The 27,238-nt window shown below is 43.2% G+C and overlaps 1 protein-coding gene across 1 annotated transcript; it reads left to right on the top strand.

Annotated features, from left to right (window-relative positions):
- The first annotated feature begins 325 nt into the window (after window positions 1-325).
- LOC137255404 (uncharacterized) lies at window positions 326-22,766 on the top strand. Its single transcript, XM_067792845.1, has 14 exons — window positions 326-592; window positions 3,072-3,219; window positions 6,076-6,206; window positions 6,709-6,844; window positions 7,106-7,201; window positions 7,578-7,708; window positions 8,920-9,017; window positions 9,263-9,347; window positions 10,462-10,533; window positions 11,297-11,392; window positions 12,160-12,318; window positions 21,654-21,749; window positions 21,917-22,019; window positions 22,717-22,766. Exons 1-14 carry the CDS (start codon window positions 353-355, stop codon window positions 22,764-22,766), a joined length of 1,641 nt encoding a protein of 546 aa, XP_067648946.1. The 5' UTR covers window positions 326-352.
- Window positions 22,767-27,238: the final 4,472 nt, after the last annotated feature.

Here is a 27,238-nt window from a genome sequence, read left to right on the forward strand (position 1 = left end):
TGAAATCATTATTTTTCACCTTAGCCCTGCTTCGCCTCCGTATTAATGTGTGTTGCATGTATTCATGTCGAATTGATGGGTCTCTCCGTTGGAGTAATCTTCTCATATTGCAAGTACAAACATTTGGCACGGTGACTCATACAAGATCATGCATACATAGGTGCAGTTTAACAACTGACACCGCCTCACCGTGACCCGTGGCTCGATGATCTTTTAACCTGAAACATAGCAGGCGTTGACGGCTGGTGTTCTTCTTTCCTGGGTTGCAACTTAGGCTTAGTCTAGTCTAGTCTGCGTTCTCAGCTTTAGTTTTGTAATATACTTACAAGTTGGCAGTCAGAACTCGACCAGTATGGGGAACCAGATCTCTCAAAAGGAAACGGAAAAATGTAAACTTCAGAAGATACGCCTCAAGTATATTGAACATCTAAAACAGCTGGAACCGGCGCTGAAGGAAGAAGACTTACAGAATGGCGTAGACTCTGCTGGTACCTTTGACAAAATCGACCCTGGAAGATACGATTTACCTTTCGAAAACCTGGCTTTCGAAGGAGGTGGAGCTAAGGGACTGGGACACGTAGGAGCGGTGAAGGTAGTAAAAACTCATGTGAAATGGGACTGTGTTAAGGGTCGGCATAAATGTACGTCATTTTTATATACTATTTGCGATGCACGGTAAATATTACTGGGGATTAGTCTTTTAACGATTTTACTGGAGAACCCTCAAGTCTATGCTACGCTAAAATACACATATCACTATTAGGTGATAGAAATTGCACGGTGATTTTTGACACTGATCTTTTGTCGATGATCTGGTAACGTCAGCCAATGTCATACAGATTTTATAGAAAGAGATATTACGGTCAATACATATGTACCGAAACGTGAGCACAGATAGCGTTGGTAGATTTGTTTGCAGAATTCCTTTCACTTTAAAAGGTGACAGAATTTCGGTGCACTTTTGACATATATTTAATATATTTAAAAACCATAGTGTCTTTTGAATTAATTTGAAAGACTGTTATTGAAATTATTGGCACTGTACTAATAATAACTAACCGTTCACGGGTCTCCTTATTTTGATAAGCTGCTTCCCCGTGCACATACACCAGAATTCTTGCTCAGGCTGACGATACCAACACACTGCAAATTCCACACGGAGTTTAAATCAAGCATAATCGTTCAATAATTGTCCCAAAACCATTAATTTTAATTATATTTATTTGCGCCATCCGAAATAAAGGAGGCAAGTGACATTTCTGTTTCATACTTATATCTTTACAAAAGAGGGTGACAAAGCTTTTTCCCAAGACTGTACGACAAAGGGGATGACTTCAACCTTCCATTAAGTCAATTATCCATTCATATGGGGACAATATTCCTGCTGCTCTAGTCTTTGGTGTCAACATTCACAACTTTGGAGGTAGAATTCAGCATGATCCTTCCAAGCTTCTAAAGAGCACTCATGCTCAGGAATGTTTTACCAGAGTGCGAACAAATTCATTTGACAGTAGATGTGGTTTTAACTGGACAAACTCACCTCTTTGCTAACACCTGCGACAGTGATAATTCAATAGTGATTCATAACGCCATGCTCATGGTGTACATGTAGCAAGGTCGATCTTGCTGGAGACAGAAGCTTCATATAACATGGGAGGGTCATATCTCTTGTCGTTATTTTGAAAAAGCATTGATCAGCAAAATACTAAATATTATGTTGCTCTGCAGCTGGGCAATACTGCAGCAAGTACACTACTTGTACATTTTGTAGGAGTGGTATACGCATGGTAGAGCATGGTGTGCTTAAGAGTTGAATACTATTGTAGATGGGTAGTACTGCAGGTAGTGCATGGCGTGCTCAACACGTGTAAATCTTGTAGACGGTGTTACTGCTGGTAGGGCATGGCGTGCTCAACACTTGTAAATCTTGTAGACGGGTAGAACTGTTGTTAGTGCATGGCGGGTTTAACGCTTGTAAATCTTGTAGACGGACAGTACTGTTGGTAGTGCATGGCGTGCTTAACACTTGTAATCTTATAGACGGGTGATACTGCTGAGGGGCATTTCGTGCTTACCGCCTGTAAATCTTGTAGACGGGTGTTACTGCTGGTAGGGCATGGCGGGCCTAACGCTTGTAAATCTTGTTGACGGGTGTTACTGCTGGTAGGGCATGGCGGGCTTAACACGTGTAAATCTTGTAGACGGGTGTTACTGCTGATAGGGCATGGCGGGCTTAACACGTGTAAATCTTGTAGACGGGTGATACTGCTGGTAGGGCATGGCGGGCTTAACACGTGTAAATCTTGTAGACGGGTGTTACTGCTGATAGGGCATGGCGGGCTTAACACGTGTAAATCTTGTAGACGGGTGTTACTGCTGATAGGGCATGGCGGGCTTAACACGTGTAAATCTTGTAGACGGGTGTTACTGCTGGTAGGGCATGGCGGGCTTAACACGTGTAAATCTTGAAGACGGGTGTTACTGCTGTTAGTTCATTAGTTAGCTGTTAGTTAGTTCAAGCTTACTGAACATCATGCTTACATTGTGACAAACACCTGGTCTCATCTCTGTTTTTCACTGGTCCACTCTCTTGCGTTTCAACGTTACTTTGCATTTCGATCCAAATTTCGGTCGATAATAGAGGCAGTTTATTGTCCTGACCTGGTATACAAGAAGGAAACAGACATTAGATCGAGGGTCAGATTATGTGTTGCAAAAATATTGCAACTCTCTGGCAATGCCCTCAATTTATGTACATTATATACCTTCGTTTATATTCTTTCACGAACACCAGTAAATGATTCCGAAATGTTAAACCTTATCTTGTTTCGTCAGCGCCACACTCCCTCTTGTTTCACGACACCTGAGAGCCATATATGTAGGTTTTCCCTACTTTTAAAATCGTTTCGACGCATGACACCTTAATTGGGTGGAGACCAGGGTTCCATCACCCACATGGGTACAATGTGTGAAGCCCATTTCTGGTGTCCCCCCACCCGTGATATTGTTCACTCAAAGTACCTTCCACAATCATACAAACATGTATAGGGAGAGAATGGTTTTCATTACAGTATCTGGAAGAAATTGGAGTTTTGCCTAAGATCGTACGTCTGGCCGGAGCCAGTGCTGGAGCCATACAGGCGGTTCTACTTGCCGTCGGTTGCGACTCGAGTGAAATGCAGTCCTACTTGGGAGAGGATTGGAACGAACTGTTACGTGGTAAAGTGGTTTTGTAATTTTTAAGAGTAAAAGTGAACTTTGTCCTCATGTGACCATGATACATAAGCCTGATGACTGTCCATCTTTACCCGGACGGTGGGGTAGCCTAATGGTTACAGCTTCGTGACACCGAAGATCCTGGTTCGATTCCCCACATGGGTTCAGCGTGTGAAGCTGGTGTCTCCCGTCGTGATATTGCTGGGATATTGCTAAAAGCTGCGTAAAGGTAAACCCTCTCACTCACACTGGTCACATATGTCTACTTTTTACAGTCGCTCAAAGTCGGAGCACTAGACAAGAAGGAAACCTTGAAACTATTGTATGCGTGACGAGTGGTAACGACATACAAGAACAAACTCATTCTTACGCCAACATCTAGTATTATGGATCCTTTCATACAAAGGCTTTTAATATTTGGCTTCATGTAATTTGAAATTTTCTGTTGATATACTAGACAGGGTAGTCTCAAGCGTTCTTCCTTGCACAGAATGTGTAGTGAGGGAGTGAGTGCGGTTTTACACGGCTTTTAGCACCATTCTAGCAACATCACGGCAGGGGACACCAGAAATGGGCTTCACACATTGCACCCATCTGGGGAATCGAAGTCATGTCTTCGGTGTGATGAGCGAACACTTTAACCATTGTGCTTGCGCGCCGCCCCAACTGGATGTATAGTCCGTATGGAGGTTTCAGTGAAAAGACATAGGGATGCTGTAACACTGACACACAATGGAACAGCAAAACATGATCCCCACATTTCTAAGTAACAGTTCATTTTAGCAGAAATATGTAAGTCACGTGCATCAATATTCTACTTTATGGCAATCAGTAAATCGAGTCTTTACATTTCACTGATTGACACCTCCCAGGGAATGGCACATAATGACACACAGTGCAGTCAGTCAACCAGTCAACCAATTCACCTAACTGACAACCCGATCCACCTTACACCAGTGTTTGAATATAGTCTTACACAATATCCCAATGGTGACAAGATGTGGTAAAGTCATTTGTGCCAACAGTTCCTACTTGTTTTAAGAAGTACAAAACAAGTTTTTGAAATATTTCAGAAATCTTCTGATGTGATGGTATGAATGTGATGGAATGAATGTGATGGTATGAATGTGATGGTATGAATGATTTAGTTCGTGTAGTGAACCATCCTCGATATCTCCAGGACATACGTTCCGATAAATCTCCACAATACCCTGGATGCATCTACGGTTCAGCCGATGAATGTATTACCTCCCTTGGTTGGCTTATTAGCCAATCAGGTGTCAACACTGGGAAGTTGAGCGTAGCAATCACAGCTCACTTTCGCTTTTTAAATTATCTAACCGATCAAACATGGCAACACAAGTCATGTAGAGGTTCTCTAACACAGGTAGATGGAGTTCTTGCATATATGTTTACAAAGTTTCGGACATGTCAATTTGTCAGTATGATTTCCCCCAAATCTGAGTCGTACTGCGAACAAACCTTCACAGCTGCGACCGCTATCTTTAAATTTGTTGACACTGGCAAGCTCGGTTGTAACGACAGCTTACTGTGAGAATGCACAGCCCGCAAAGGGAGGTAACAACATTATCGTAGACCCCCGTAGATGCATCCGGCGTATAGTGGAGAGTTCTGGGAGAGTATACCCTGGAGATATTGAGGATGGTAGTGAACATGTCCTGCACAACAACAGTGGCCCCGGCCCACTTGTAGTAGTACAGAGCAATCATAGCGTTACACTTCCTGAAGATTCCTGCTATCGAGATCTTAGGCTCCCACTACAATCGCCAAGCACTTGCACAAAACGATCGCGGGCTAAGATCATAGTAAGCTGCAACGGAAACTTACGATTGATCCGGACCAAACTTAAGCACATAAGATCGTTCTTAACTTAAGCACATGAAATCGTTCTACACATTATGCGCTCTTGCAGACATTGTAGACGAAAGGTCGACTTTATGAAATTCGTATCTCCACCTTTGATAGGTTCGAGCTCAGTTGAGATCGCGATCTTAAATCTAACGTTGAAGTACTCATGAGTTCTCGACTACTCGTCTTCGAAACTGCGAGGCCCGTGAGCCAAGATCGCGCAGCGATCTAGTCTTCAAGAAGGTTCCGAGTTTTCAAAACTTTGAAAATTAGAAGTTCCGTTTCCCTGGAGTTTTGAAAAGTAACTACGCCTTCGTTTCGGGTACGACAGTTTAGCTACTGACATGTGTTATTTTCAAAACTAATTATTCCATCTCACATCCTAAGGGTTGTTTTGCTATGCGTACGTTATATTTGAAGACCAATGAATAAGAAATAGACAATGGGTCGGTCCTTACCTAATCAACACCATGTAATATGATTCATTACGAAACTGGTTAGCATGACCTACTAGTCGTTGATCGTGACACACTACACTTCGAATGAGAGAGTAGGGTAGATAACTCTCCTTGGACGTGTACTCGCGTAGAATGTCACTACTCGAGTAATGTTCCTACCCGCTTTGTACTCGAGTACCTGGCTACCCGTTTCAGCCCTACTTAAATCCATGTCGTCATACAGTCGCGCATAGATCGGTTTTGTTTGAGTGGATTAGGACAACTGGATGGTGATTGTAAACTTGATGCCAGAGTCTCAACTGCTTTCATCGACAACGTGTCTGGGTTAACTGCAACGTCACCGAAACAATTCCTAGTCTCGCTAGACATCTCGGAAGGAAGGGCTTTGATGAGTTGTTTTCTGCATATCATTATCTCGTATTTGGCATATGTCATTCACCATTTACAAAAAATAACCGGTATCCCTATCCTTTCTTATTTTGTCTTTTTTGGTTTGTTTGGACGTTCTGTAAAATCGGTTTTGTTTTTGCAGACGGGGGATTCTTTGGCGGTGTACGGAATCTGTTCAAGAGATTTGGCTGGCACCCAGGAAATAGGATCTACGAATGGTTTGGCGAAATCTTACGACGAAAGACGGGGTCTGAAGACATCACGTTTGAGCAGGTCGAACATTGCTATTTACCATAGTTTACCTAATTCATATTCATCAAAACTGTTCACGGAAGGGCATAAGTTTTTTATGTCGGGAAAAACGAAAACATAACTTGATAACGACAATATTATCAGAATAATGTTCTTGATTATCATTTGTTGTAATTCTTATTGCAAGTTCTTCGGTATGTTCTATGACGAGGCGGAACGTTTAAGGTTCGATTCGGTGGTGTTTGTTTTCGCTAGAATATCTCAGATAGTAGTATTCTGCTAATATTCATCGCGCAATTGTAGTAAATGTCTCTGTTGAGGTGTGGGAGCGCATATCACCATAGTGCTCAGATTTCATAGTACAACACCACGCTCTTTACCCGCTAAAAGAACAAACTTTCGTTTGTCAACTATTTCTGTTCATCAGAATTCTGGATGTTCTAATTACCAATTCTATCCCGGATGGAATAGATTGTTATCATTAATGTTATGTATGTTTTACTGAACCCACCCAACACTTTAGATACGGAAGAAATATGGTCGCGAGCTGTGTGTGGTCGTCACCAACTTGAACCTCATGGCAGCAGAATACTGTCACCCCAAAACTACTCCGGATATGCCCGTCAGGGTCGCAGTGCGCATGTCAATGTCTCTCCCAGGTAGGCCTTTGATGTGTTTTATACTGTCAGCTAGATGGATTAAGTCTTACATTTTGTTACCGAGGCCAGGGGTAGCTTAGTGTTTAATGCTCTTGCTCGTTGCGCTAAAGACTGGGGTTCGATTCCCCACATTTGTACAACGCGTGAAGGTCATCTCTCCCATTGGAATGTTGTTGGGACGTTGTCGCTAAAACGGCCGTAAAATCACACTCACCGACTCCGGTGTATATTTGTATATCTGTCTGTTTCTGTTGTTCACAGGACTATTTACACCTGTAGCATACAACCAGCACGGATCGGAGGACACGTACATTGATGGCGGAACTCTCTGTAACTACCCAGTACACTGTTTTGATGGTTAGGATTGTTGCTTTATTACGACACGTGGGGATATTTATGACATATTAACTTACGTCCTTCCAAACTGGCAACATCCTGAAGTACTATACTGTACACCACCCCTCATACACACCCCATCCCCCTCACACCCCTCCCCCTCATCATACGGAGGAGGTAGTAAGTCCTTTATGTTGAGTCCTACGTAGGAGATGATAAGTCCTACGGAGGAGATATTAAGAACTGCGAAGGATGTTGTAAGTCTTACGGAGGAGATACTAAGAACTACGAAGGAGATATTATGTTCTACGTAATAGAACATCTGCATTTGGTTCAATGAGATGAGACATTTCTTCTGGAGAGCAGACATGATCTAACATTTGGAAATGTCCCACAGGTTGGTTCCTGTCAATGGATAAATCGGACAACTTCATCGCACGACTCCAACCTCTGGAAGACCTCCCAACACTGTTTGAAGACAGGTTCAACCAGACCAGCAGCTCTAACAAAACACTTGGCTTTCTGTTAGTAAGTACTGCGCCACATACAGCCAAATTGCATACATATGACGTTTAGCACACGTGTAGTATCTCCTGGTTCAATGTGCTGCGTTCGTCTACGAGAAGCTGTGACATTATATCCAGGGCGGTGTTATACTGGCGTCCCCTATTCCCGCGGTGCTTACGGATATCGGCTGAAAAATAATACAGTTCTTTTCGTATCATGTATGCTTATTGTTTTTAAATGAAGAGATTCCCCCACTAACATCTGCATCTATCTGCTGCTTGATCCATCTGGTGTATTATTCCACTTGAGCTCGATGAAAAACATGGTCGTCCGCCGCTGACTTTTCGAGGCGTCTCCCGGCATAACGAGAAAGCAACGTTATTAGGTGTAAGGAAAGGGTAGTCCTGTCGGAAAGGGCGGAAAAAAGTTACGATTTTTCCAAGTTGGTCAAAACTATTAATATTCGTTACACTGCAAAATTTTGATAATTCACAGACTTGGGCCACTTCCTAGTTAGCGGTCAATGATGTACAAATCACGCATCGGCGATCTCGGCAGAAAATGTGTCTATCGCGAGAATAGGAAACCCGCGAAAATAGGAGACGGCCCTATATATCCAGGTACTATAGTTAGAGGCAATTTATAATCAACAAGGTGAATCAGCTGATGTTTCCTTTAATGAGCCGTGAATGGCTGGAAAATCTGTTCTCAAAAATAGATTGCATTATAGTGGCATTGCAACCTGGAGCACTATATCAGGGTGCACTGTATACGCTTATCATGCTGTAAGGCAGTTTTGTGATGAACAGTTTTTAATACAGGAGCATCGGAATATATCACATCAAATAACATATATTGCGTCAGAAATACTAGTACTTGCCATATGTGTTTAACGTTCAGGTTGTATCCAATACTGGAGAAAGAGCTTTTGTTTTTTATTTCTGAATTTTATTTTAAAGGATGAGTTATCCCCCTTTCTCCGCTTTTCACACGTCTCGGATCCATTATGATCGATGTCATTCGGTCAGAAAAATATGAAAATTCGACTTTTTAATGATGGTTCTAAAATGCCGTAAACAAAAAATAGAGAAATGGCAATGATTTCATTTGCCTTCTCCGTTCTGCTTGAGAGGAGAGACTACTGTGACAAATATACACAAAAGCATCAGACACTGTGCTATCAGTACAAAGTTTATTGCAGCCTTTGTTGAACTTTATTTCTGTTTCCACAGTACACGGACAATGAGAGAGACTATCTGAGGCAAAGTCTCGAAAGGAAGGTCAATATTGTCCAGCCGGCCAAACCAAATGTGGAGACGAAACTATACAAGTTAGTCGGTCCCAGAAATAGACACCACGAACCTCGTTTGTTTCCTAATCATTGGTATCAAATATTAAGAGTGAGCGAGGGAGTGGATTTAGTTTTGAAAGCAGCGTCAAACTAAACTCACTACATGCGCTGGTGAGTTCCTGATCGTTTCAAACGACCAGCCATCTTATTGCATGCACATGTATGGCTTTGTCTGTCACTACCTCTAATTCCTTCAATACTAACTGTATGCATTTTTGTTGTAGGAACTGGTTAGAGGAAAAAGAGGACATGATGAAAGCGAGAAGAATCAACCAGAAGATAACAGATGCGATGAATTCGTTCTTAAAGGTAAATCGTGTTTGTGTTTGAAGTGGAAACGTTCCACTGTAAATGACAGGGACACAGGTTCAACACCGCCATTTTGATATGAATGCGAAATCCAGACATCCACCTCCTCAACCATTGAATCCAATGTGTTAGCTACGCGTGAATGTTACATCTTGATCTATACATATTCCTATATGTAAGCGACAGCTGAATGAGACCCGTAACAAACATCTATATACTACATATATGCAACAGCTGAATCGGACCCGTAACCAACAACTATATACCACATGTAAGCAACAGCTGAATCGGACCCGTAACCAACAACTATATACCACATGTAAGCAACAGCTGAATCGGACCCGTAACCAACAACTATATACTACATGTATGCAACAGCTGAATCGGACCCGTAACCAACAACTATATACCACATGTAAGCAACAGCTGAATCGGACCCGTAACCAACAACTATATACTACATATATGCAACAGCTGAATCGGACCCGTAACCAACAACTATATACCACATGTAAGCAACAGCTGAATCGGACCCGTAACCAACATCTATATACTACATGTATGCAACAGCTGAATGAGACCCGTAACCAACAACTATATACCACATGTAAGCAACAGCTGAATCGGACCCGTAACCAACAACTATATACTACATGTATGCAACAGCTGAATCGGACCCGTAACCAACAACTATATACCACATGTAAGCAACAGCTGAATCGGACCCGTAACCAACAACTATATACTACATATATGCAACAGCTGAATGAGACCCGTAACCAACAACTATATACTACATGTAAGCAACAGGTGAATCTGACCCGTGACCAACAACTAAATCTTATATGTAAGACACAGCTGAATGAGACCCGTAACCAACAACTAAATTCTATATATAACCAACGGCTGATTATGAATGGGACCCTTAACCAAAAACTAAATCCTGTGTATAAGCGACAGCTGAATCGGACCCGTAACCAACAATTATCCTATATGTAAACATCACTACTGAATCGGACCCGTAAACTACTACTGAATCCAGTATGTTGCCAACAACTGATTCAGATACATAAACCTGACTAAGTACGACATTCAACTGATTCTTGTGTTTCAGGCCATTGACCAGTGTAATATGAATAGGGACAAGATCATTTCCCGGAAGGAGTTGGAAAACGCCATGAAAGCTGTACGTCATGTAGTTTTGTTACCTCTGTTTGTGTAGTTTTTAGGTTTACTCCTTTGAAAGACACATGCCGTGGCCTCCACACACTGTTTAGGCACACATCATAGAACTTCAGTCTGTAAACTGGGGACGGTGGGATAGAGAATTGGTATCGCTCGTCACGCGAAAGACCTGGGTTCGATTGCCCTCAAGGGTGCAATATGTGAAGACTATTTCTGGTCTCACCCGCTGTGAAATTGTTGAATACTGCTTAGAACGACGTAAAATAAATCACTCACTCACTCCGTAACTTTCATACAACACATTCTGTCTTACTTCACTGTGGACCCGCGAAGGTTCCCGGGGTAGAATAGGCCTTCAGCAACCCATGCTTGCCATGCAGCCAGGCTCGCTGACTTGGTTGACACATGTCATCGGTTCCCAACTGCGCAGATCGATGCTCATGTTGTTGATCAGTGGATTGTCTGGTCCAGACTCGATTATTTACAGACTTCCGCCATATAGGTGGAATATTGCTGAGTGTGGCGTAAAACTAAACTCACTCGCTCATTACTTGACTGTGGAGGCAAAGGTCCATGTCGTGGTTGAAGACACGAGCGTGATTGCCAGGGCCTGGAGCCCATTGTTCGCGTCGAATCCTGCTTGAATATTGCGCAACACCATACTGGCTTATTGTCTTAAGATATTCTTTCTTAAAAGGTAATTATCATAATGGTGAGTTGAACATTGCAATATGAAGTTCGATTGATGTTATTACTGTTTCCAGGGTTCATTCACGACCGACCAGGCCCAAATTCTGTTCGGTGAAGGTGTGAGTCCCGAAGAAGTGTTTCATATTTTGGACCAAGATGGCACAGGGGAGGTAAACATGGACAGTAATTGTTGGTTGATTGGTTTATTTTTTAACGTCACACTTAACAATATTCCAGCTATATGGTGGCGGTCTGTAATTAATCGAGTCTGGATCAGATAATCCAGTGGTCAACCGCATGAGCATAGATCTACACAACTGGGATACGATAACATGTGCCTGAACACTGGATCCCCTTGTCGCTTTTCACGACAAGGATGGGTTACTGAAGACCAATTCTAACCTAATGACACTGGTGGATACAGAGAAGTCGACAAGTTGGCAGGTGTTGGGGACACCAAAGGCATGACACCAAAGAGAAGAAAATGAGAAACTATTATACCAAAAGGAGTTGAAATGCATATCTGTTCACATCACAAAGTGTATTTGACTATCGTTGCTGAACAATGACCTGCGTTTAGTACCTTGTGCTTCTTTGGCTCTAAACCAGTCATCGAAGTACGTATCTACCATGTAGATGCTGCGTGACAACTTATCCCACAAACTTATCCCGGTTACACAGCGGCTTGTAGACACGCTTGAAGAATTTTCTCCAAAATAGTGATTGATGATAAGAACAAAGAACCGTACATCCGGGCTACAATTGGTTAGTATTCCATTTCCGCAGGTCGATGGTCATGATGTTAATCACTTGATTGTCTGGTCTAGACTCGATTATTTCACAGAATACCGTCATTTAGTTGGGCTGTTGCGAGGCATGGCGTTAAAACTAATAAACAAACAATATTAAGTGACAATACGGATTGTTTATTTTTCAGATTCATTACAGTGAACTCGTCAGTTTTATGGACGGTCATGGCATCAACATTCGGCAGCGATCACTTGGCATCAGGAGAAACGTTGTAAACAGTTTACCGAGCTTTGTTAACAGTATCACAGATACGCTTCTCCTGAACGTTAGGAAGTTGAATACAAAGGTATGGCTGGGAGTGGGGGGATGTGTGTGTGTGTGTGTGTGTGTGTATGTGTGTGTGTGTCTGTGTGTCTGTGTGTGTGTCTGTGTGTGTGTGTCTCTGTGTGTGTCTCTGTGTGTCTGTGTGTGTGTGTGTGTGTGTGTGTAATATCAATCCTTCAGAAAACGTCCTTTTGTTTATTTAACTGTCAGAGGGTTATCATTATAATGCTGATGTGTTAACACAATAATGCAGATGATCATTAGCGGTACACTATTAGTTCTTTGTGCTTTTCTGAGACGACGATTACTCCGGGATTTCCTCCCACATTAAGCCCACACGCAGTGATGAAAAAATCATTGAACGTCGGTGTTACTCAGTTTTGACTATCCTTAGAAACAACTTGTTTGGTGTCCCTCACCCCTACCCAGAGTTAATTTGCCAGTTGGCCATCAGGGCCTGCAGGCTTTAAAATCTGGATGAAATCTGCAAGCCCATTTTGTCAAACAAGCAAAATAGGCTACATCTTATTCACAGTTTCAGACTGTTTCTACAAAATGAATTAGCGAAGCCTATGGCGCATCGAGTGAGTGAGTGAGTTTGGTTTTACGCCGCTTTTAGCAATATACCAGCGATATCACGGCGGGGGACACCAGAAAATGGGCCTCACACATTGTACCCAAGTGGGGAATCGAACCCGGGGCTTCGGCGTGACGAGCGAACGCTTCAACCACTACGCTACCCCCACCGCCCCTTCGCAGAGAGAAGTTATAAACTTTGTTACAGACTGGTGTTGAAATGTCAAGAAGTGTAACTAATTTATCTTAACACAATGGTCGTTGACGATTTCCGAACGTGAAGTTATGTGTAAGAACCTGCCGGTCCGGCGATTATTTCGATCGCTGCTCCTACCCTACAAAAAAACACAATTGTGATACATGTGGTCCCACCTTGGGTGTTTCTGACCCGGCGGGTTAAGTCATGTACTAATACCCTAGCTCCCCACTAGCAGGTTGGGTTATCCGGGATAATAATAGTCAGGATTGTTATCGCTATGAGCTTTCAACTGGTGTATTGAGTTTGGTTCATTATAAATGCACTTATGTTTCACAAAATTGAAATGAAAATGGAGGAGAGAGTGTCCGGGTGATTCTTGCACATTTGGGCTGGTAAGGTTCATCATCAGCTCAGGGCACTTACTCCACTCTACATACAGCCCAAACAGCGAATGAGATTTCTCCCAGGGACGTATCCCAGGAACCCACCAAGAACGAAAATGTAGACCCTCAAAACTGCAGCCTTCTGCATTCCCCAGAGTGTCACAAGGACTGTGCTCCCGGTGGAGAACCCGAGCACTGACCTGATCTGCGCCAGAGATCAGGAGGTACCAATCCAAAGGAACCCGAGACCAATGGGGAGTCTGACGACAGTGTACTTTGGATGCAAGTGAGACATGTCATGATTTTCCTGAATCTTGCCAATCACACTGGTGTCAAAAGGGACAGAAATTCATTGGCTTTTTCAAAAAGGACAAGATCAGGTTTGTTGGCTGGATATTTTCTGAGTCTGTATATGGGTCTATTCCACAGACGTTTGAAAGCATCATTTTCCATGCCTCCCTGGATATGTTCAGGGTGGTAGCATGAATGGACCTCGGAGCCACAGGCATGGCTGAGACGTTACTATAAGCAAAGAGTCATGCCATCATGTCGTTTAAGATGTGCTATTTGTGCCAAAGAAGGGCATCCACTGGCAAGTCGGCATTTCATATTGATACTTTCTTTAAGAATCACATTATGGCGATTACGTGTGGCCCGAGCAGCAAAAAGAAAGCTTTCCGTTTCACAGTAAAGAATGACTTCTCCACATGTACAAATGACCGACTCTGACCATACTTTTTGACGGACTTCAACTGGTTTACTCCCATTGCTTTACCGTCCAGCAGTACATCACCATCAACAAAATGAACCTCAAATTTCAGATTCTGCCCAACACCCTTGGCACCCATAAAACAGGTGTGAAATTCCTTGCTTTTATCATGACTCTTGACACGCATCACCAGAGGACCACCCGATAAATAAATATGTGCATAAGAAGACGAGTGGTGAAATTCTGTCATGAAAAGCATCCATGTTAATAATAACCCGATCTCCCGAACTGATTGGCATACCGGTATATAATATTGTTGGCAACCTTCTCAAACACATTTAAAAAAGGTACATCATTTTTGTCAGTTGTCTGACGAAATATAACACACGACAGATAGCGTAGGTATTTGTTTTACATAAAGAAAATAGAGGTTAACTGCTGAGCAGCTGAAAGTATTACAAGTAACTTTTGGGGTTTTTTTCGTTTTTATTTTCATTTTTAAATGAAATGAATAATACTAATTTTTAAACTTATCCTATCTCACGATTTGCACTTCTCTCTCTTGCTTCGACGCTGAGTGGAACGAATTAGAACTTTCCTGTAGACCTCTCTTGTCCATATGCCCGTGTTCCCTAGGCTGCTCTCCTTACAGGACGGGTCCCTTAGCCCATGCAGAGCATGCAGCATGCTCCCCTATCTACCCACGTGACTACCTCAGAGAGATCATTCTTCTTCTTGTCGCACGACAGAGTGGACGTATCTTAGTTCTTGTATAGAGTTTGAGTTGTTTTGTATTATGAGGAAAACAGATCCTCCGAACAAGAAGCGTAAGTTTTGCGCTCAGTGTAAAACTATTTTTTCTACTTTGGACCCACACATATCGTGTGTTGATTGTGTGGGTCAATGTTCTTGGGAGAAACGTTGTGAGAAGTGTGCAGGTTTATCAACTGAAGATTTCAAGGCTTATAAGCGGGTTTGTGCTCGTAGGATTGCAGATAGAGCTAGGAATGCATCTGCTGACCAAGGCCCCACTCCTACCAAGAAACCACGCCTGGATCGTCCTACCCTCACCCCTCGTCGTTTGAAATCCCCGCTCTCCGAGGCGGAGGATTTTTTGGACGCTTCTTCAGATTCTTACCTTTCGGAAGATGTTCGGAAGCTTTTGGGGACGCATTCTTCACCTGGCTCAACGTCTCAGGCCGGCTCTAGGGTAGTTGTTATGGATAAACCTTTAGTATCTACTGTCTCCCCTGATCTGCGGTCTACTCTCTTGGTTTCTAGGGCCTCTGGTTCGTCTCAAAACGTGACAACAGTCGCTTCGGTTCACCGATCTGCATCACCTGCATTACCAAATAATTCCGTTTCTCCAAGTCATTCAAGGCGATCACGTTCGATTCATCGATCTGTTTCGTCGGAACGTTCAAGTTCTAGTAGGTCTAGATCGCCTGACAGGTTTGTCTCGAATCCATCTCGTAGATCGACTGAGCGGTCATGTTCACCCCAGCAGAGTGGCGTTGGTCGTCAGTCTGTTTCTATTGATCATACTAAAACACGTATTGATTCAAATGGTGGCATCGGCACTTCCTCACGTCGCCAAACTGATTCAGGCCGAATCAATTCACCAGATCGAATCAATTCACCTGACCGAATCAATTCACCACATCGAATCAGTTCACATGGTCGAATCAATTCACCAGATAGAATCAATTCACATGGCCGTTTCAATTCACCATGTACAGGTTTGGGTGAACGGGTTGGGTCACCTTTCCGTGATGTTTCATATCGCTGAACCAGTTCAGTACACCGTTCGGCTTCACTTAATCATAGTGGCTTAATCACGGCTTCTAGACAAAGTGAGTCATGGAATCGAATTGATTCAAGTACACGAACTGGTTTGCCTCATCAATTTGATTCGTCAGCTCATCCCGATTCACGCCACTTATGTGATTCGCATCAGCGTTCTGGGGTTGTTTCCCGGACTGGATCACTTCAGCGTTCAGGTTCACCTGCTCGCTCAAGATCATCCCATCGGGATGGTAGGTCAGGCTCTACTAATCGATCCAGATCGCCAGATCGAGTTAGGTCATCCCATCCTTCTGTCTCCCCGACTAGTCAACATGCTATGGTTCGTTTGATTTCACCAGTTCGCTCCCCATCCTGACGCCGGTATAGTTCCAGGGACCGTCGCTCTCCTTCACGTCAAACTGATTCGGATCATATGACGGGGGCGACAATTCTGCCTGAATCATGGAATCCTAATTAGGATTCCTCTCAAGGGCCAGATTTAAATACAATGCTTCGGGCTATTACAGTAGCTTGGAATCAATGTCAACCTTCGACTACGTCAAGTTCAGTTCCAGTTGCATCAGCTGGTAACCGGTCTTCCACTGGTATATCTCATCAACCCTCATCCTGCTCTCCAAATAATTCGGATATTTCTACCCCAGAGGGTAGTTTTGATTTAGTAGAACCTTCGCATGTACTTGCCTGGATTGTTGAAAAGCTTCAGCTGTCGGTGAGCAGATCTCCGGATGACCTTAGTGTGTCTTATGCTCTGAAGAATAGAGACCTATCGACCATTACCTTGCCACCACGACCGTGCATTCTGCAAATGAAAAGTTCATTAGATGATGCGTTTAAGAAATTGAAACGCGTGAAGGATGGTTTGTCTTCACCCACGTTTATGCCATCCATTGCTCACGGCCATGGGTTTTCTGTGTTGGCTTCGTCTCCATCAGTTGACGAGGATATTTCTACCCTGTGTGGCAAACGCGCTGCTTCACCTTTCTTTGTGGAAGATAGGGAATTGGCACATATGGATATGACTATACCCTTTATCAATTGTGCTATTTCGGCAGTTGATGCTGTTGCTGTAGCTGTTGATCACGCATATACTGACCAAGATGCTTATATCAGGGGATGCATGGCATTGGTCTTAGACCAGTTTCAGGTCATTCTAGACCAATTATCCCATTTTTTCGGGTACGTACTTGCAGTGCGCAGGAGAGGCCCCCTCAACATTTCATCTTGGGATGAACGCTTCAAGGCTGAATTGTTTAGACAGCCTTTTTCCTCAGATATGCTTTTTGGTGGTAACATTGGAGAAGTTTCAAACAAGGTGCATCAGGACACTCATTTTCAGGTCTCTGTTGAATTACTGAAAATGCAGAAATCTCAGCTGCAAAATTCATTGAAACAACGCAGAACGCCTCGTTTCTCTCCAACCAACCCAGATTTGAAAGACTGCTTTCGTGACAGACCCTTTATCCAAACACGGAACAGGAGTAGAAAACCTGGGGTGGCGCCTCTCGTCGTCTCACCAAGATAGGTCCCGACACTGGAAGTGGCACCTCTAAGCAGTGACTCACAGAGATTGCTGCCCGACTTGGTCCTACCGTCCCCAATCGTCCCGATCTTCGACTCACCGGTGGGCGGAAGATTAGGAAAGTTTGCACCCAACTGGGAGATTCTCAGAGATCCATATGTTTCGGCGATTCTCACTCACGGATATCAGATGCCGCTTGTCGGGAATCCCCCTCTCACAGTCATTCCTCTTCAACGCACTTATCCTCCGGATCAAAGTTTGCTTCTTCAGGCCACCATGGAGACACTTCTGGACAAGCATGCTGTAGAACAGCTCGACCCACTCATTGTTACTCCAGGGTTCTACTCCCCAATATTTCTGGTGCCAAAAAAGAATTCAAACAAACTTCGTTTGATATTCAACATGAAACAGTTCAATGCCCGGTTTCTGTCACCACCACCCCACTTTCGGATGGTGTCAGTCAACCTGTTACGCACCATTTTGAAGAAAGGGGACTATCTGATTTCCCTCGACCTGCAAGATGCCTATTTTCACATACCAATACATCCAGATCACCGGAAGTATCTTCGGTTCACGTTCCAAGGACGTCATTACCAGTGGATGGTACTACCATTTGGAATATCTACGGCCCCATGGCTTTTTACTCGGGTAACCAAACCGATAACAACCTACCTGCATTGTCGGGGAATCACTTTCGAGAGCTACATCGACGACTGTGTTCAAGCTCAGCAGGATCCAGTTGTCCTTCATCTCCACAGGCAGTTCACCATCATGTTGCTAACGCAATTAGGGTGGCTCCTGAATTACGAGAAGTCGGAATTAATACCGACTCGGAGATTACAATTCATAGGGGCGATATTCGACACGCACCAGGGCATGTTATTTGTACCTCAGGACAGATGGGACAAGATTCAGCGCATTCTACCCCTAGCATTGAATTCACCCAGAACCCTCCGCCAATGACAAGAGTTACTAGGGTTGTTAACGTCGGCACAAGCACTGACTTACAGGGGCCAACTACAACTTCGCCCTCTCCAAATGTTTTTGTGCCCATTCATCCGGAACGACAACCCCAGGGAGATGATTCGTCTTCCAGAGCAGCTACGGCCAGTCCTTCGTTGGTGGCTCAACGAACAGAATGTTTGCGCCGGACTCTCTATGGCGCCATTCACACCGACTCTTCACCTGTTCGTCGACGCATCCCTCGAGGGTTGGGGTGCCCACTTTCTTCATCATCGAGTGGCCGGGCAGTGGTCATTCGCAGAAAAGACCCTTCACATCAACGAGTTGGAATTCAGTGCGGTCATTCTAGCCATTCAACATTGGGCAACAGAACTCCAGTCGTCCCATCTACTGATTCAATCGGACAATTCAACAGTGGTATGGTACATCAACCATCAAGGCTCGACAGGGTCAGCAGCTCTGCTTCGGTGGACGTTTCGGTTTTACCACCTAATCGATTCTCTTCACATTGTGGCAAGAGCCCGACACATTCCCGGAGTGAGGAATGTCATAGCCGACGCCTTGTCTCGTCCCAAACGGCCGTCACCAACAGAGTGGATGTTACTGCCTCTGATATTTCAGTCAATGATCTACCCCATATCTCAACCAGAAGTAGATCTATTCGCCACTCGGTACAACCATCAGCTTCCAAGGTTCGTATCACCTAGTCCGGATCCTCAGGCGTGGGACCACGATGCGATAGCAATATCTTGGGAGGGACTGAACGCCTACGCGTTTCCTCCCCCGGCTCTACTTCCCAAGGTTGTTCAGAAGTTACTTACAACCAGCAAGATTCGTCTGATCTTGGTTGCACCCTTTTGGCCAGCAAGAAGTTGGTTCGTCGATCTAAAGCAATTAGCAGAACCGAATCCAGTACCGCTACCCGCCCGCAACGACTTACTTCGTCATCCTCATTCAGACGTGTACCACGGGTCACCACAGACCCTGAATCTGAGAGCCAAGGGTTACTCTCAGAGAGTAGCTGCAGCTATAACTTCTGCACACAGGACTTCAACTCGATCATTGTATGACAATAAATGGAAGAAATTTGAACATTATTGTGGTATTAGGGGAATTATTTCTCCCATCACTGCATCACCTCAAGTCGTTGCAGAATTTCTACAGCATTTACGAACTACGAGGAAGCTTAAAGGTACTACATTGTCAACCTGTTTGGCTGCCATTAATTCGGTTCTTGCTACAACTACTGGAACAAAGGTGTCTACTACTCCCGAGCTCCAGTCTCTGCTTCGCTCGTTCAGGCTTGCTGACCAGTCCAGGAAGTTCAGACCTCCTGCATGGGATTTGTCAGTTGTCCTCCGTCATTTAGTGTCCACTGACTATGAACCATTACATGATAAGGAGTTTGAACAGATAACGTTCAAAACTTTCTTTTTAGTAGCATTGGCTACTGCGGCTCGTATTTCAGAGTTGCATGCACTTGATGTGAATCGCGTGCAGTTTGAACGAAAACGGCATGGCAGAGTATTTCTGGGATTGCGTTGGGACTTTGTCGCAAAAAACCAGTTACCTGGACTACCAGATAGACGCTTTACTATCCCTTCTTTGTCAACGATTCTTGGGCCTGATGATGTGGAAGATTCATCTCTCTGCCCTGTCAGAGCTCTACGGATCTTCCTAGCTGCCTCCCTAGATCGCCGTCGTCTTCGCAAGAGGCTATTCATCCCGCTGTCATCTACATCCAAGGCTGAGGTTTCACGAACAACCTTATCTCTTTGGATGCGTGCTACTATACTGAGGGCGTATGCTTTTGCTGGACTGCCACCCCCAGCAGCATCCAATCCTCATGAGACCCGTGCGTTAGCGTCTACGATGGCTCTACACAGCAACTGTTCCTTGACGTCCATTATGGAGGGTTGCTTTTGGCGCTCTGATACAGTGTTTTCTTCGCATTATCTGAGGGATTTGTCGGTCACTGATGTCCAAGGTCTTCACCAGTTCGGACCCCTTGTCTTGGCCCAGCAGCTGTCATCGGCCCGTCAACGCAGATGAGGAAGAGTGCGTTTATGCTTTCTTTCTCGTGTACATACTGAATACAATTTTGAACTTTGTTTCTGAGTTTTGTTCTGAATTCTTCTGGGAATTGAACTCTTTACTCAATTTATTGGGTGATTGCTATTAGTGTCTACACGGATCTACAGTAGCTAGATCCTGTTTTTTCGATGTAGAAGAGTTCAACAATCTCGCTTGCTGACCTCTACTCCTCGGAGCAATCACGTCAGTGTAGTGAGTCCTTCCCGATTTCCTTTACGGATTTCGTAGCGTTCATAGCTCCTAAGTTCCTTAGCACACCTTTGTGGTCTTACTGTGGTAAGTAGTGGAAGCCATGTGGTGTTGTTTTGGTACTGAACGTTAAACTTGTGAGCTTTCCGATTCAGTTTCCTTTTCCCCTCTTTGTGATGGGGTCTGGGGGACTGTCTCGAAGCAGGTACGGGCCCGATTACTAGTCATAAGACTTTAATTACGGGGGTACTCTGATAAATCGCAACGAAGTGACATGACTCGCCTAGTTGCGTCTCCTTGCATTTGCGAGGGTTGCGGCCGAACACCACATTGCTCAGGAGTACCCACTCCTTGGGAGCGATGGCGTCTAGTAAGCCAAGGGGTTCAGGAGAACCCACCACTAGTATAGGTTCTATGCTAGTTGGATGCGACCTCTCTTGTTCATTGCTACCTACGGTTGTCTTTAGCCTATACAGTAATACTGTCAGTGCTTTGAGACATAGGGTTATCTGTTACCCGCCGTCCAACCGTGGGATAAGTGCAAATCGTGAGATAGGATAAGTTTAAAAATTTGGAAATTTTAACTATAAATTGTATATTTATATACTTATCCTATCTCACGCGATGTATGCCCACCCAGCCTCCCCACTACACAGATTTAGACGTGGGCTCCAAGAAAGAATGATCTCTCTGAGGTAGTCACGTGGGTAGATAGGGGAGCATGTTGCATGCTCTGCATGGGCTAAGGGACCCGTCCTGTAAGGAGAGCAGCCTAGGGAACACGGGCATATGGACAAGAGAGGCCTACAGGAAAGTTCTAATTCGTTCCACTCAGCGTCGAAGCAAGAGAGAGAAGTGCAAATCGTGAGATAGGATAAGTATATAAATCTACAATTTATAGTTAAAATTTGCTCAACAGCCGAGTGACATTGACAGGACTGTTGGCATCAACACAGGACACATCTCCACCACAGACTTCCACCTGGAGGACGCTGACAAGGAGTTCTGTGTTATGGTAAGCGTTTATCTACATGCAGAAATGATACGGACAGAGTGAGGATTCCTGCTACCCCAAAGGAGAAAACATAAGCTTGATTGATACTCATAATTAATATACCATTACTGTGAAGGGGCTGCTTTAACAGGATAAATGGTAGACACAAAATAATGATGTCTTTGCAGCGAGGATACAACGCCTGCCGAGCCTTCTTGCAACGTTACATTGCTGATAACAACCTGCAGCCCAGAGACGACAAGGACAAAACTGCCGGCAGTGAAGGGGAAAGTATGTCCCTACACACAACACCACTACACACGCCTCCACTACAGACACCACCACTACACACGGCTCCACTACACACGGCTCCACTACACACGGCTCCACTACACACACCACCACTACACACGCCTCCACTACACACACCTCCACTACACACACCACCACTACACACACCTCCACTACACACACCACCACTACACACGCCAACACTACACACACCTCCACTACACACACCACCACTACACACACCTCCACTACACACACCACCACTACACACGCCTCCACTACACACGCCACCACTACACACACCACCACTACACTCAACAGCACTAAACACATCACCAATACACACAACACCGTTACACACACCATCACACACACCACCACACACAACACCACCGCGCCCAGCACCACCACACACACCACCGCCACACACAACACAACACACAACACCACCACACACATCACCACACACAACACCACCACACAACACCGCTACCCACACCACTACTACACACATCACCACCACGCACAACACCACCACACACAACACCACCACACATCATCATCATATTGTACCCCAAACCCCTGACATCAACACACACGCACAGTCAAACGAGTATTCCTCTGCTTCCAACTTAAATGTCACATGAAAAACACACCGTGTGTAGAAACAACATGAACGAATGTTATCTATCTTCAGGAACCACTCAGATGGAAGACTCTGTCCAAAATGAGAAGATGACCAAGTAAAAGTACACATCCTTTATGTTGTTTTCACTGTCCTCCCAGACGACGTACAGGCCTTACAAATCAGTTAAGACTTGAAGCTGGCCTATCGTTGATTGGTGAAATGTGCCCGTCAAGCATGATTGTCAACTATGCTAAAGTGACAAGTGTTAGTTACTATTCTGCACATAATGAACTGCAATTGTATATTTACTAAGCTTCTTCTAAGTTTTGCAACACTTTAATAAAGGCTCGCGTCTTGGCCATTCCTTGTTTCTTTCTGACACCTGCTGATGTTTATGCTACCAAAAACAGGTAGACAACAAACAACATACACAATGAAGATGAAAAGTGTCATATCTGTCCGTTCCATTTCAAGTTCGTATTGGTCTTGATGTTGTTCAAAGCGATCTAAGGACTTCATACTTTAACTTAGTCTTAGGGCGTCCTTTTTCGTTTTTGTTTTGTTTTGTTTGTTTGTTTGTTTTGTTTTACACGTGGGCACCAAATTTTTAACATGGGTTCCAAATAAACGTGATGTCGTCACTGCTTTTCAGCTATCCCTTCGTATAGGTTTCAAGGTCGTTTTCGTTTTGGGCTTGACTAGTGCTAGGTCTGTGAATATATAAAATTACAATTTTGAGAGCCACAAATCAACCCATTTAAACTGAAACGTAACCCCGTGGAGACGAGAGATTCTGAACCTGAGGAAATCTAGACTTGCTTCTTTGAGAGATTTAGCACTGCAGGGAAGCCTAAGCACTGGGAATAATAATATGGCTAACGGACTGTGAGTAGGTTTGACCAGTCAAATTTCTCTCGGCAGGTAATCGAGAATAATCATCCTCTGAAGATGACGTCTGTACTCATTATGATATAATTGTTTTTTCCTCCTTCATTTCAGTGCGTTACTGTAATTCTCAGATGATCTACGAGTGACATAAAGATGTCTTTTTTGAAAAAGAACATATTTATTATTTTTTCATATATTTTATGGCGTATTCTTACATTGAACGATACGTTACAGTATGTGCAGTCTTACACGATACACTTTCTTTTGTTGGTTGCAATCTACAACATTGGAAAGTAAGTGTGAGTGAGTTTAGTTTTACGCCGCACTCAACAATATTCCACCTATATGGAGGCGGTCTGTAAATAATCGAGTCTGGACCAGACAATCCAGTGATCAACAACATGAGCATCGATCTGCACAAATGGGAACCGATGACCTGTGTCAACCATGTCAGTGAGCCTGACCACCCGATCCTGTTAGTCGCCTCTTACGACAAGCATAGTCACCTTTTCTGGCAAGCATGGGTTGCTGAAGGCCTATTCTACCCCGGGACCTTCACGGATGGATTGGAAAACATATTATTAATAGTTGTATACGTGATTGCAAGTAATTTCTTACTTTAGATTTTTATCGAGCTGAATTTTTACTTTGCAGGGAAAAAGAATAGATAACAATGTATTTTACTTTACATGAAACATCTAAGTAGGCACACTTGTTTGCCTCTCAGTTTATTTAATTATATCGATTGATTTAATATTCTTCAGATCAGACCTGAAGTTATTCATTATGCTGTCGGTTTGTACATCTGTTTTTCTTAATAATTGCGTATTACTCATCATAGACATCAGTTTTGGTTTTCGTGTTTGGATTTCGTTTTCACAAAGTTTACAAAGTTTCGAGTTAATGAGTGAGTGGGTTTATATTACGCCGCACGGTATTTCAACTACATGGGGTCGATCTGTAAATAATCGAGTCTGGAATAGGCTCTCCAGCGATCAACAACATGAGCATCGATTTGCGCAAGTAGGAACCGATGTCATGCGTCGACCAAGTCAGCGCGCCCGATCCCATATAAGCAGGGGCTGCTGAAGATCAATTCTAACGCGGACCTGCTCGAGTCTTCGGGTCAATGATCACTCTTCATTGTGTTCATATGGAATGTTGCCGCACGAGCGTTACAGTGTATAGTGAGTGAATGCCGCCGCGTATCGTTTCTGACGACAGTTTCTCACTCTCATTGTGAGTAAATATCTGTGCTTGACAAGCGTTTGGATAAAAGAAGGTCATCCGACGTTGATATCATTTACCTGTGACCTTTCATACATACATATTACGAAAACGATAAGGATTTGTTGGGTTGTCTTCAGTTGAGTATTGTATCACACATAAGCGTGCTTGGGGTGGTAAATATGCGCACGTGAGGCGGTAAATATGTGCACTTGGAGCGGTAAATATGCGTATTTGGAGCAGTGAATAGTAAAAATACGTACTTGAGACGGTAAATAAGCGTACTTGTAGCGGTAAAAAAGCGTACTTGAGGCGGTAAATATGCGCACTTGGAGCGGTAAATATGCGCACTTAGAGCGGTAAATATTCGCACTTAAGGAGGTAAATATGCGTACTTGGAGCGGTAAATATGCGCTCTTTAGGCATCCTTGAACTTAAAAATCGTTAGGATCAATTATGTCATCATTTGTGAACACAACCAACGTTTGTTCATAGCACATAATATTATGTCTTCTTCATTTCCAACTTGAGCAAGCAAGAGGGGTGTCGGGCGAAATAAAGACATTTAAGGCCATGTTTTTATTTTTTTACAGTGTGTAATTTTTTAAGAATTATTGAGAAGTTAAGATGTTTAAACTTAGATTGCTAGGTAACAGTATGGTTGTGTTGAGTTGGGCATTGCGTCACATCGACATGATTCCAGCCATATAGCATAACTTATAATTTAGGTGGAGTTGCTTTAGGAATAGTTTTAACATAAATGTTGACGAAGAAAGGTGATGCTGACCTAGTTTTCAGTTTGCGAGGATGAACATATTTTTATTTAGGGAATACATTGTAGGATCGTCCAGAAAATTGAAATATGAGGCTAATTTCATTTTATAATGTCATGTCGGAATGTATAATTATGATGGGTTGCAGATCGATAAATAAATACCTTTCATAAAGGTGAAGATCACAAAATATCTGTTGCAACATGTATATACGCTGTGTACTAAATTATTTCAACGTCTTTTTTGAAGAATCTCGATTTATTTATTGTAACATTTATTGCTGTGAACATCAGGATGCATGCACTCATGCTCATAAAGTCCATGTACAATTAATTCACTCTAGATATTTTTGCTCATTGTGCTATTTCAAAATAAATAAATTAATTCTGTGAACTGTGTCTTATCCAAATTTCTATAACGTGCATAAACAAATTTGGAGCCTGGAGCATCTCTGAAGTCATTATAGGGGCCCTTACTGCCCCCTGTCGTGATCTTGATGTAGTATTGTAAGAAGTAGCGTAAAACAATACTCACTCAGTACCACTATCCTGCTGTACCCTGCCGTGATCTTGAAGGAGTATTGTAAGAAATAGCGTAAAACAATACTCAATCAGTACCAGGATCCTACTGTCCCATGCCGTGATCTTGATGGCATATTGTAAGAAATAGCATAAAACAATACTCACTCAGTACCAGGATCCTGTTGTCCCATGCAGTGATCTTCATGGAGTATTGTAAGAAATAGCGTAAAACAATACACAGCAAAAATAACCTGGTTTCCGCAGTGCGGAAACCTGATGGAAAGTGGACTGAAACTTAAGTTTCCACCAAGAATCCAGTGAGTTTCCGTTCTTTTACACTGAGTTTCCGCAATGACGGAAACTGTCAATTACCCACTTTCTAAGGGTTTCCGCACGGTATCCGTTACCCATGCTCCAACAAGTTTCCGTTGAGTTTCAGTTAAGTTAGAGATCCATCAGGTTTCCGCAGGGTTTCAGTCACCAAGACTCCATCAGGTTTCCGCAGAGTTTCTGTTGCCAGAAAACTTTCCACAGCATTTCATTTACTCGGGTTCACAGGAGTCATTCAATGTGTGTCATTGCATATAACATTCTTGTTACTCCTGGTTGGCAAAGACAATATAAGGAGTTTGTGTACAATCATCACGTATACATAAAGAAAAACAAAAGATACAATAAGATTCACTGTTTTATTTTCAGACAAATATGGATCAAACATATATCTAATAAATAATGAAAAGATATAGCACTAGATAACAGATCAACATTTGTAACTTATGACAAAAATATTTCTAAAAACATGCTATAACAGTTGCATCCCTTGACTCCTCCTGCACCTCCTCACGCTGACACAGAAAAACACACCCCAGTCAGTCAATGCTAAACATATATTAACACACAACATGCAATACAATACAACAATGAAATAAAATGCAATAAAGAACTTAGGTTACATTGAAAGTACAAAAAATGTATTTAAAGTAAATAAAGGTCTCTTGGAAAATAGATAAAAATTAAGATTGAATAAAATTGTATTAATTGAAATACAATCAGAATATCAAAACTATTAAAGTTTTACATTGAGAATAATTCAAATTTAATTGATCACAGATAAAATTACGTTCATGTGATCGATTAGCTATTTACTAGCCCACTTGGGCATCCTTGAGCGGATATCTCTGT

The sequence above is a fragment of the Haliotis asinina genome, chromosome 11, assembly GCF_037392515.1.
Source record: "Haliotis asinina isolate JCU_RB_2024 chromosome 11, JCU_Hal_asi_v2, whole genome shotgun sequence".
Lineage (NCBI taxonomy): Eukaryota > Metazoa > Mollusca > Gastropoda > Lepetellida > Haliotidae > Haliotis > Haliotis asinina.